Source organism: Arvicanthis niloticus, chromosome 18 (genome assembly GCF_011762505.2).
Source record: "Arvicanthis niloticus isolate mArvNil1 chromosome 18, mArvNil1.pat.X, whole genome shotgun sequence".
Classification (NCBI taxonomy): domain Eukaryota; kingdom Metazoa; phylum Chordata; class Mammalia; order Rodentia; family Muridae; genus Arvicanthis; species Arvicanthis niloticus.
Genome location: NC_047675.1, coordinates 18,783,789 through 18,795,363, shown reverse-complemented (window position 1 = coordinate 18,795,363; position 11,575 = coordinate 18,783,789). Strand labels below are relative to the sequence as shown.

The following is an 11,575-nucleotide window of genomic DNA, read 5'->3' as shown; positions in this document are numbered from 1 at the left end:
GAGAACTAGACACACCATTCGTCACTTGGAAGAAATACAGCCACCAGGACATTTCAGGCCCTTGGTTTGCAGCACACCACCTGACTCTAACCCACCAGACAGAGAAGATAGAGGAGGGCTCCATTTCACAGAACATACACATCCAGCCCACCAAGTCCCCAGAGTGTACGTGCTGGAAAGTACGCTCATGGAGGAGAAGCACAGATGGAGGGAGGCAGGAAGGAAGGGGTCAGCACCAGAAGGGAAGCCTGTCACAACATCCCCTTAACCTCCCCAGAAGCCAGACATTCCAACATTTTAAAGCCCACACTTCTGAAGCAGCTGTACCGTTCAGATGGAGCATGGGCCTCAGATGCAGGCTCATAAGCCACTCACTCAGGAATCAACCCTGAAAAGCCAAAAGCTCTGGCCTGAATCCTAACCCTTCCCCCACTAGCTTCATAATAGCCAACAGGTGCTCAGTTTCCTCATCTGATAACAGAAACAGTACAAGGACAGTCATGCATTCCTTAACAATGCAGATGCAGCCTGAGAGCCATGTCCTTGGGACTTGTATTGCTGCAGGAACAATAATGAGTGAACTCAGCCAAGCCTAGATGAAGCAAGCCAGTCACTTCATCCGGCCTCTTGACGCCCTCAGGACAGTATAAATAGGGGATGGCTGAAGCTACTGCACACTTACCACAGCATAGAGCTTTACAGTAACATTTAAATATTTACAAGGAACACACACTGAAATGGCAATAAAGTAAAAAGATAACCTAGTAAATACGGGAACCACACAATCATTTATGATCATTACCCAGGTATATGGACATGACTGGATACGCTGTTCTTGCAAGGCAGGGGCATCACAGGCTTGTTCACGTGCATTGCTTGGTAACTCACTGTGCCATGCTATTACAAAGTCACTAGACAACAGAAAACCTTCAGATCCATTACAAGCTTATAGAGCTAACATCGTTTATGTGGCCACTGATCAAAACAGCTTTCCATGGAGCATGACAGTGCTTCGTGTCTACATTATCCACAGGGTACTGTGGACAAGATGAAACTGGCTAAGACACATGAAGTCCTTACAGTGTCTGGCCACAGCAGGCGCTCCGTGAAGAAGCCCCAAGTGCTGTCACTACTATTCAATAGAGCCTGGGCATCTTGGAGATCAGGAGAACAAAGGATCCACACCTCTCTGCTCTTACAGACTGGAATTCTGCAAGTCTCTATTATTTTGCATGTAAAAATATTTCTTTAAAAATGCTTTTTATTATGAGTGCGCGCGTGCCCATAGAGGTCAGAGGACAATAATTTGCAGAAGTTAGTTCTCTCCTTTCCACCCTGTGGGTCCCAGGGATCAAACTCTGGTAGCTTTACCTTCACTCACCCTACAATTCTATGTCTGCCATGAGATAAGTTGGGTTTTTTTGTTTTTGTTTTTGTTTTTTGGGGGGGGGGTCTTAAATCATTTTTCCAAAACAGCCATCTGACAAAGCAACTGGAATTGTCAGAAAACAGTGAGCTTAAAAGTGCTAGTGCATTCTTTCAAAGGACTTAGCACTCTCGGTTTGCAAAGGAAGTTCTAATACCTTATTCCTTTGTCTAACAATCAGGTAATAAAAACGCCAGAGGCCCTACGGTACTCCACATGATCAAGTAACTTTCCGTAATCCTGTTCTGAGAAACTCGGGACCCTAGACACACAGAAACAGGAGAGAGGAAAAGATGGCTAAGCCAACCAAATCAGCCATCTCCAGCTCTCTAAGGCATCGGAACCTTCGAAAAGGCACGGCAACTGCAAAGTCCGCCTAAAAGCCACTTAACTGCTTCTGCCAAGGAGGGTCTTATAAAGAAATGCTAGAAAGCCAAGAACAAGTCCATACCTGACAAATCGCGACCACGGAGATGCTGATGTCAGGCTCAATAAAGCACTTTGGCAAGCTAAGAATGTGCACCTGTGAGAACCAAGGCCGACTTGACAGATTCCTGTTTTCCTGGCTCTTTCTCAGCAAGCTAACTGTGGTGACTGACTAGTCTAAGCTTTACAGAGCGGCAACTGACTGTACGGATCCCACAACTGCCACTGTCCTGGGCGACAGGAAGACAAAGCAACAGCAGCGCTTACACGCAGAAGTACTCTGTGCAGGGTGGATCAATGAGCCAAAGAGTGTTTAGATGGGGGAGAGGGACGCTCACAGACACGCTGGAGAGACAGGCCAGACAAGGAAAGGACCTCCAACACACAGACGTGCGTGGAGCCTGAGTGGCTCCAGTCACACCGCCAGCAGGCATGCTTTCCCCCACAGCAGACCGTACCTTCACAGCTATAGCTGTACACCGCCACGGCCGACCTGTCCACCAGGTTCTCATCGTGATGCCAGCTCACCGCCATCTTCCCCATGCCGAAATAGGGCTCCTCTTTCAAGTATGGCATTTTCTGAGGATCCATGAAGTTTAGCAAAGTCACGTTGTAGGCTGCTCTGCTCTTCATGTCCACTTCATCATCGCAGGACGGCCCCACACCAGCCCTGGGGAACTCGGCCATGCACAGTGGCACCACATCTTCATTGGCCTTCTCCTTGACAGCCAGTTCTTCCAAGGCCTGGATGGTCTCAACCTGCAGGTAGTCATTGAGCTTGAGGAAGGTCTGACACGCAGCGGCGATCTCAGCCTCTGTGTAATTGATGGTGCAGCCCTTCACCGGCCAGGGCACCGTGAAGAGTCTGGTGTTCAAATACTTGTAGGTGCAGCCTGGGTCCCCGATGAGGATTCGGGACACTGGGGTAAGCACATCTTTGCCTTGGATCCTCACCAGGTCCCGAAACAAGCAGCCATGCTTATGCAGCGTAAGGAAGGCCTCGGGGACCTCTTTATGCAGCTCCTCGGGTATGCTGCCAGCCTCTCGGAAAACCAGTTTAGGATATTTCAGCTGCCACTAAAATAAAACCAAAGTGGGGGAGACGGTTATGCATGGCTGTCATCTTCTTATTTCCAAAAGTCTGTTTTCTTTCTGAGAGTGCAGGGAGAAAGTAAACTACTCAGTACTTTCTCCCAGCAGGGTTCTGATCTTGCCAGTCTAAAGAAAAACCTTATACAAAACCAATGCCAAGAGACTCTCCAGTGAGCCCTGTCAGGCTGAAGTTCTAACTACTAAATAATCTTCAACACAAACAACAACAACAAAAAAATGAGAATAACTGGCCTTTGAGCTCTCAGGCTTCCCAGGCCCACTTCTCCACACCTGCAAGCCTTCTTGCAGCCTTCAGCTCTGCAGAAAATAAAATTTTATTCATGAACTGACTATTGTCTACTGTTAGGTGTTTGCTCCACGCCAGGTGTGCTGATTCACTCAGACTAGCTCATTTCTCACAGCTTGTCACACACTAGCAGCTCCAGTTTACAGAGATAACTCTGAAGCATTCAGGTACTCTGAAAACTTGCCCCAAGTCACACCGGTAAATGTTAGCCCAGGATGTAAGCCTCTGGGCTGCAGTGTCTGGCTGGCTCCAGTGGAGAAAATCTTAACTGTCTGACTGAACCCTTTCAACTACCGGCAAACTGGCTTCTGGTCCAACATACTCACGTAAAGAAAACTCACCTCTCTGGAAGTGAATGCAATATGTTCTATGAACACAAGAGCCATGACAATTTGATTCCTGACTATAATACTAGTGCCCAGAATATTCTACAAAAAGGCAGTCTTACCGGTGTCATGGAAAGGGGGCATTCAGACCTCTCCCACCCACTGCTCAGGGCTGTATGTGCTTTCCTGGAACCACTTTCTCCTTCACACAGGAGTTATAATTGGCCCCGTAAAGTAATCTGACTTGTACCCTCTTAATTTTAGGCTAAATTCTGTGGGGAAAAAAAAGCCTACGGATATCAGCCCACTTGCTTGTCCTCAGACCACTGTGCTGCTCAGGACTTCATGCATGGGGAGGTAACATGTTCATTCTTGTGGTGTGTGCATGTGTGCATGCTGGTGCAAGTGCACTTGTGTACATATGTGTGCAGAAGCCAGAGATCAAGGCTAGGTATCTTTGTTAATCACTCATTGACAGGGTCTCTCACTGATTGGCTAGGCTAGATGGCCAGTGAGCTTCAGGGATCAGCCTGTCTCCATCTCCCCAGCACTGGGATGTCAGATGTGCACCACAGCTCCTGGCCGTCCACAAGGGGACTAGAGATCCAACCTCAGGTCTTCAGGCAACAGACTGTCATTACTACAGCATAACCTAGCCTATTCTGGCTCATTTATAGCATGGAGAGGGCAGTCCTGCAAGATTCTACAGGAAGCAGGGAAAAGAAACACAAACTCATGAATCTGACTGTGAGGAACGAATTCACTAAGTAGAGTTGGACTGTCCTGCCTCTCGGAAGGAAGCCTGTGTGAGCTGTATAACCACACATTTAACATGAAAAGAACAGAGGCATGTGGCACGCTGCTGGGAACTGTCACTGAGACAGTTAGAAATCCCCACAAAACTCACAAGTGCTCTGCTTCACTTATCCCAACTGGAAAATGAAGACAGTATCACACTTTTATCTACACAACCCAGGAAGACAGCAGCACACGCCTATAAGCAGAGAACATTCTGGAGCCATATCTTGTCTCGAAACAGGGAGAAGAGAAAAAAGAAGGAGGGCAGATGGAAAAATAATAATGTTTCGGTGTAACAGAAAGCAAATTAGTGTAAGTCTGGGCTGTGGTGTGGACAGGACTGAATGGCAAGGGCATGGAGAAGAGACAGTTGAGGAGGACTAGAGAGAACTCTAGGGAGGACTGAAGAGAACTCCGGGGAAGACTGAAAAGGTTCTACAACTATCAAAATATATATATATCAAATATATCACAAGATATATTTTGTGATATTTATATTATAGAATGTGTCAAAGACTTTTTTTTAAAGAATTAGTGAACTTGAATGTATGTTATAAAAATGTCTGTACAAAATGAAGCATATAATTAATAATCAAGCCCTAATTTAAAAAACTATTTGTAACCTATATGGTAAAACTAGAATATTCTTAGTAAGAGGCCATTAAGAATTTAGATGTCTATGTGTAATACACATGCACATATAATAATTAAAGAAAAAGGGCCATGAATTTGACAGAGGGCAGAGGTAGGTGGTATATCACAGGGTTTAGGGGAAGAAAAGAGAAGAGAAAAATGATGTAAAATAATCTTAAAACTCTTTTAATTGAAAAATAAAATATATAGAGTTAACAAGAGCTTAATGTTTTTAAATTACTTTTTTAAACAAAAACCCGCATAAGTACAGAAAAACAGACTCAAGAAAAATGTGGTCAAAAGTTGTGAGTGCTGTTGCCTTCTGGGCACGTACTTTGTATATTTTAATTTTCTTTCTTTGATTTTCATGATTTTCTAAAATAGATGGAAACTCCTTTGAATCAGAAAAAAAATCAATGAAAGGACTATTTTAATCTAATGTTTTTGATGGCAATTCTTATATTTGCCAGAAAAATTATTCTTGATGATATGATAAAATGATTCAGAATCATCAAGCAGTTTCAGAATGCCTGCCTTTATGTGAAGCTGGTCTACTTCCCCAAGACGGGAGCAATGAATGATAGCAGGCTCACTCTGCCCCGGTCTCAAAGAAGATGAATGGGAGAAAATGCCTACCTGACATGCCCTGGTTAAACTAGGACCTGATGCACAGAACAGCTCCGGACATTAGTTAGGGATTGCCTTTAGAGAGAACTGCGAGGAACTTTGGAGAAGAGATGAACATTAAATAATCTGAGTTCATCCTGTCAGCCGAGTGAGTTCACGTTCCGTTTAGACAGGTACATGAGGAACATCAGATAGCACACAGTAATTTGGAACAGCTGTTGGCAGACTTTCAAATATGTTAGTGTAACTGTTTTGATTAATCCTGTTAAAAGTTTTTCTAGGGAGTACACAGTCATGAAATTACACTATCACTGGTTTGGTTGCACACAATATTTCACGAGGTCTATGAACTTCTAAGGCATAAAAGGTGATGTTTAGTTGAGTATTTGGAAAGCAGCTATGTTATGCTGGCTCTATTCAGTGGCTTGGAGGATCTGCAATACTCACTGGCTCTCCAAAGGGAAGACTTCATCTTGCCTATCTTTATGCACTACGCATAAATTCTATTTTTCTTTCCTACCAACGGATGATCTGAAGGACTTTCATTATTCTGAGAAGACAGGCATGGTGCTGGGTGAGTAAGGCACTTGTTTACAGGAGGTGAGATCAAATGAGGCCCCATAGAACCCTATCTTCAACTGAGAGAACACAATTCACTACCTGTAAGCAGCCCGAGAATCGCCTCCTCCTGACAATGAGGCCAGGTCCAATGAGAATCCATCTGTAACCTGCTGACACATGCTCTGCCGCTAACACTTCATGCTTTGCATTCTGGAGCATCATGCACTCTGTCCTTCATATTTTCTACATAAAACTTTATTGAAAATGCTTACAACTTGGCAACCATCCCAACACTAAAAGGCTACGTACGTACTTGGCTGAGCCTCCAGCTGCAGGATGCCAAGCTGAGCCCAGAGGAAGCAAAGTTCTGAAGACCCATGGAGGATCTGTGATGGCTGTTACCACCAGGTTGGTAAAACCAAACTGATGCTCTGCTAGTAGCACAGTGTCGGCTCATGCAGTCACTCGCTCAACAGCCCATGCTATTTTGTGTGTGCTTCACATCCAACTAGTACTTGTTATGCACCAGACACTGGAGAATGGCCATAAATATGCTGATAAAAGTAAGCTAGGTCCTACAGATAGTATCTCATATATTACCTCTGCACAGACAGGATGGAAAGTGAAGGAGTCCCACTGCAGAAGGCCAAGTGCACAGTTACAGGACGAGAGGAGAGTTGGAGAAGAAAACCTGGAAAAATCATCCATGGGGGCTTAAAGACCTGTCAAGTACATACCTTCTGCAAAATACTAAGTCTGTTCCAGGAATAGGAAAAAACAAGACATCCCCACACTCTCTGTGAGCCTATATCCTGGAAGGAGAGCCAGATATAAGTGAGTAAGTAGATACAGCTTATTATGGTGGTGACAAATGCTTTAGAGGAATATAAAGTTGCAAGCGTGGGGCTGGGCTGCTGTGCTAAGCATGGCTAGCTCACATCTCTTTAGCCAGCTGGCATGAGGACAGAATGAAGGAGTGTGGACACCAGCCCTGCAGAAACCTGAGGGAGGGACCCCAGGTGAAGGGAGCACTGTATAAAAGTCTTGGGGAGGAGTGTGCTTGGCTCACCATAGTAGAGTAAGATGCCACAGTATGAAGAAGTTGTGGGGATGGGTTGAGAAACTGAGAATTCAGGTGAGGGAAACAGTGAGGAGCCAGGGTACACCGTGCTTTACAAGTCAGTACCAGGCTTCTAGACGTCTACTCAAAATAAGCTGGGAAGCCTCAAAGGGTGTGTGTGTGTGTGTGTGTGTGTGTGTGTGTGTGTGTGTGAGAGAGAGAGAGAGAGAGAGAGAGAGAGAGAGAGAGAGACAGAGAGACAGAGACAGCTCAGTGGGTGAAGGCACTTGCCACCAATCCTGATGCCCCACGTGATAGAAGGAGAGCCAACTCCCACAAGTTGTCCTCTGACCTCTGTATGTGCACTGTGGCACCACATATGTGCACACACAGGCAAAATAAAAGAATGAAAAAAACACTTTAAGATTTCTTCGGATGTTATGCTGAAGTAGAGGAAGAGTGGAGAAGCTGAAAGGCACCTGCAGCAGGAAGTATGGCAGCTTTGGCCCCAGGGCAATCAGCAAAGACAGAAAGCAGCCCGTGACATTTTACCAGTGAGATTTCCTGGGATATTAACAGAATGCAGTATTTACATAAGGGCATTTTTCTTAGGGTGAATAGACGGCTGCCAGACAGTGGAGGGGAGGAGGGTAGTGGCAGGCACAAAATAGGAAGAAGGGCAGGCAGGGTCAAAGTACAGTAAGGTGCTCTCAGACACCGGTGTCTGTCAGAGAGATCCAGAGTAGGTGAAGGATAAGAGGCTGGATACAGGGAGTCGGTCTAACTGTCGCTAGCTCCGTGAGTGGTAAGTGGACATACTGAGTTTGAACTTTACCTTAGAAACAAGGAGGACTCAGCAAAGTAAACAACCAAGGAGGGACGTATGGACACATTTCTAAAAGCACAATTCTGGTGGCACTGGAGGGCACCTATCTGCTGGACAAGCCCGGAAGGCTACAGCTGGTGACAAACAGGTCTTTAAGTATGCTAGCAATAGCAGGGGTCTGAGACACTCTGGAGAAGTAAGATCGCCAGCACCTAGTGACAAAAGCAATGACCAGCAGATGAAGACAGTAAGATTCCTAACCTGAAGGACAGGATAACGGAACCCTACTCGAGACAAAAATTGAGCCAGCGTTGAAGAGCATAGATCCTTAATAAAATGTAAGCCACAGGCTATGACAGGCATGCACTAAGCCCTCTTGTCTCCTCTTCCCACTCTTGGGCAAGTTCTTCAGACTGTCTGACCTCGGAGCCTCTCCCTAGCTCTCATTCCGCATCTGTCAGCTTCAGGGGATTCCCCTTTCAAGCACATCTCAGAGCCTTTGGCCTTCCATAGGCCCAGGGCTTCCCACCTGAACTAGTCACATGGCTGGTGAAGATCCTCCCACATGACATTCCCACAGGAAGGTCAAAAAAAGCAGGGCTCTTCGGTCACCCTACACAGCTTTATCTCTAATTCCTCCGGCACTGCAGGGACTCAATGGGGAGGCTACAGAGCACACAATTAACTTATATGGATCATATTGGGGTGGGTATTCCTGGAAGACTTTCAGGTAGAGCCTTCTAGTGCACAGTCAAGACTGGGAGCTTGGGGGTATCACAGGTAAACAAAACTGGGAAGAGTTAGGGGCCACTGGAAAAAAGGCAAGCTGTCTCAGAAGAACTAGGAGATACAGGAAAAGATGGAAGCAGCAGAGTTTACCCAGAGCTCTCCAGAGAGCCAGGGATGAGACCTGGTCCTTAGACTTCCTGCTTATAGAGCTCAAAAAGGCTTTAACCCTCTCTGCACCTCAGTGTCCTCTGCTCCAAAGTGCTGTACAGTGGCTGCCTCGGAAGACTTGGTGGTATTTAAATGAGCTAATGAATGCACTGCTCTGACTCGGCTCTGGTCCTGCTGGCACAGGAGGAAAGGGCACATAGGAGAACCTAGGACCCACACTATTTCAGGGAGTGCTCTGGAATTGGGGACAGTCTGACTATGTCACTGTGTTTCCTGTGTCTTGAGGCAAGTTAGCAGAAGCTCCCTCTGCTGTCCTACTTCCAGCACTGACACTGCTGTTTCCTGGTCACTTCCCCAGGTGTTCTGAGCTGGAACATGGTATGGACAGAAGTAAAGGGCTCAGCCTCAGAGCCACATCAGTTGGAGGCTGGCCTTCAGTTCTCATGCTCAGACACGCACTCCCTCTCCCCCTGGTGTTTCAGTCAACAGTAAGACCTGCCTTGGCTTCCTCAAACTTGAGGGAGACAGCTACTGACTTGTGGGAAAAATCAGTAAGGCTGGTGTGGCAACTAAAGATGAGAGCATTTCCAAAACAGCACAGTGCCTGGCCCAGGCTGAGACAGCTAACATGCCCGCTGCATGGTATCAGAATTTTACCTCAAGCAGGTTTGACATTCCTATAAAAAGGCTGTGTAAGGGACTCAATGTCAGACCTGAATCATCCATTCCTGTCATTTATAAAATGGGAAAAGAAACCCCAAAACATTGAATATATAAACTATATATATATTCAAACTATATATATAAACTATATATATATATATATATATATATATATATATATGCGTGCGCGCGCGCACACACACACACACACACACACACAAAATGGGATGTTACGTAACCACGAAGGAGGAAATCCTATCATACCCAGCAGCATGGACGGAACTGGAGAATATTAGCTTGAATGAAACAAGCCAAACACAGTAAGACAGACAACATGTGCTTCCACTGAATGCTGGAGAACATAGCACAGGTCTCTACAGATGGGTAAAGGTAGCACGAAGCAGGACAGACAGAGAGACACATGAAGGAGACTGGGAAAGATGCTGGGAGCAGCCTCAACAGCAGGTTACCATGGCATATGTACAGGATGCCATAACACCGTGGACCCACTGACTTATACAGTCAGTCTGAGCTAACTACTAATTTTAAGTACTTTCAGTTCACCCTTTAAGAGCATAAGTTCCCTTCACCTGTTCATTTTGTCCCTGTTTTGCTTCTGGTTTTATTCTGTTTTGGTTGATGAAGACCGGCTCTAAACTCCTGGCCTCATTCTCTTCTTGGCTTGACCACCCAAGTAACAGGATCTGTAAGTATGTACGTTGCATACTTACAGCATACGTACATGCAAGCACAGCCTATTAACCCAAGCTTTCCAGAAGCTCTAAGGTTATTAGCAGATATCTATATTTAATATGATTACATACTGATAACTGATTTTTAGAGTGGGTCTTAGGAAACTAAGGAGCCTGAAGGGGCTGTTCACTTGTATCTGGATGGGCTTGTTTGTTTGTTTGTTTGCTTGTTTCCTGTCCCTGTTGTGTGGCTGGTCAGAGCACAGCAGGCTATAACCTTTCCCATTTAGTTCTTCATGGTCTTCTTGCGCAACACAAAATCAGAAGTGGCTGTAAGCTACATTGAGACAACTGAGTACCAGAAGGTCAATGACTTTACCTCTAAGACCTCAGAGCTTACTGCTTTTGCTTGCTTCAAACCGTCTTCTTAAATTTCTTTTTGCTCATTGTAAAACAAATGCATGCTTGCTGCAGATGACCTGGCTGACTAGACAAGCAACGAGAGCGCTTATCACTACTGGATAGAATATTTCTGTAATCATCCCTCTCTTTTAAGATGCCACCTCCTGAGAAAGTGTGTATGTGGGCACCATTAAACTGCTCACTTCGCTTCCTTGATTGTCAGAGTTACGATGGACAAACAGGTGCTACCAGGGGCGACAGGAGAAGAGGACAAGATTGCATTCTATGCAGGACAAAAACAAAACAAACAAAAAGCCTGCATGAGCAGAGATCTGCAAAGGCAGGAAGACTCACAGGTGCTGGGGAAGCGAACTGGTGTGCTTTGTCTAGACAAGAGTTTGAAGAGAAAACAGGCAGGGAGAGAAGGCACATTCTCTGTGGGTGATGCATGGCCTGGGACCAGGTCTCTGAGTGCAATCTGTACCCTAGCAATTCCACTGATCAAATACAGACGCTAAAATTGGTAAATAATAATGATGATGATGATGATAATAACAATAACAAAGCATCTTACCTGCTGGTAGAACTCATCATCTTTGGGGGTCAGGTAAGGAAGCCAAGTGTCTTCAAGCTCCTCCAGGAGCCTCAGTTTCTGGTTAAAAAATAAGAATTATATATTACTGAGTATAAAGTGACCGAAAATATAGGATAATTTATTATCTTCCAACAACACATACACAAAAATCTTAATGAACTTGAATGTCCATGTTGTTAACCATCTTTAATTGTAAGGTGTATAAAGCATCCTGTCAGAAATGATCCTGCTCACTGTCACATTT

At 45.3% G+C, this 11,575-nt stretch overlaps 1 protein-coding gene across 2 annotated transcripts in view; it reads right to left on the bottom strand.

Moving 5' to 3' along the window:
• Fto (FTO alpha-ketoglutarate dependent dioxygenase) overlaps nt 1-11,575 on the bottom strand; it is a 345,735-nt gene that overhangs the window by 244,625 nt on the left and 89,535 nt on the right. For both annotated transcript variants that reach the window (XM_034523083.2, XM_076915616.1), the window contains exons 2-3: nt 11,311-11,388; nt 2,311-2,929 (exon numbers count right to left, since the gene is read on the bottom strand). In XM_034523083.2, the coding sequence (XP_034378974.1) occupies nt 2,311-2,929; nt 11,311-11,388 (697 nt within the window). The remainder of the gene's footprint in view (nt 1-2,310; nt 2,930-11,310; nt 11,389-11,575) is intronic.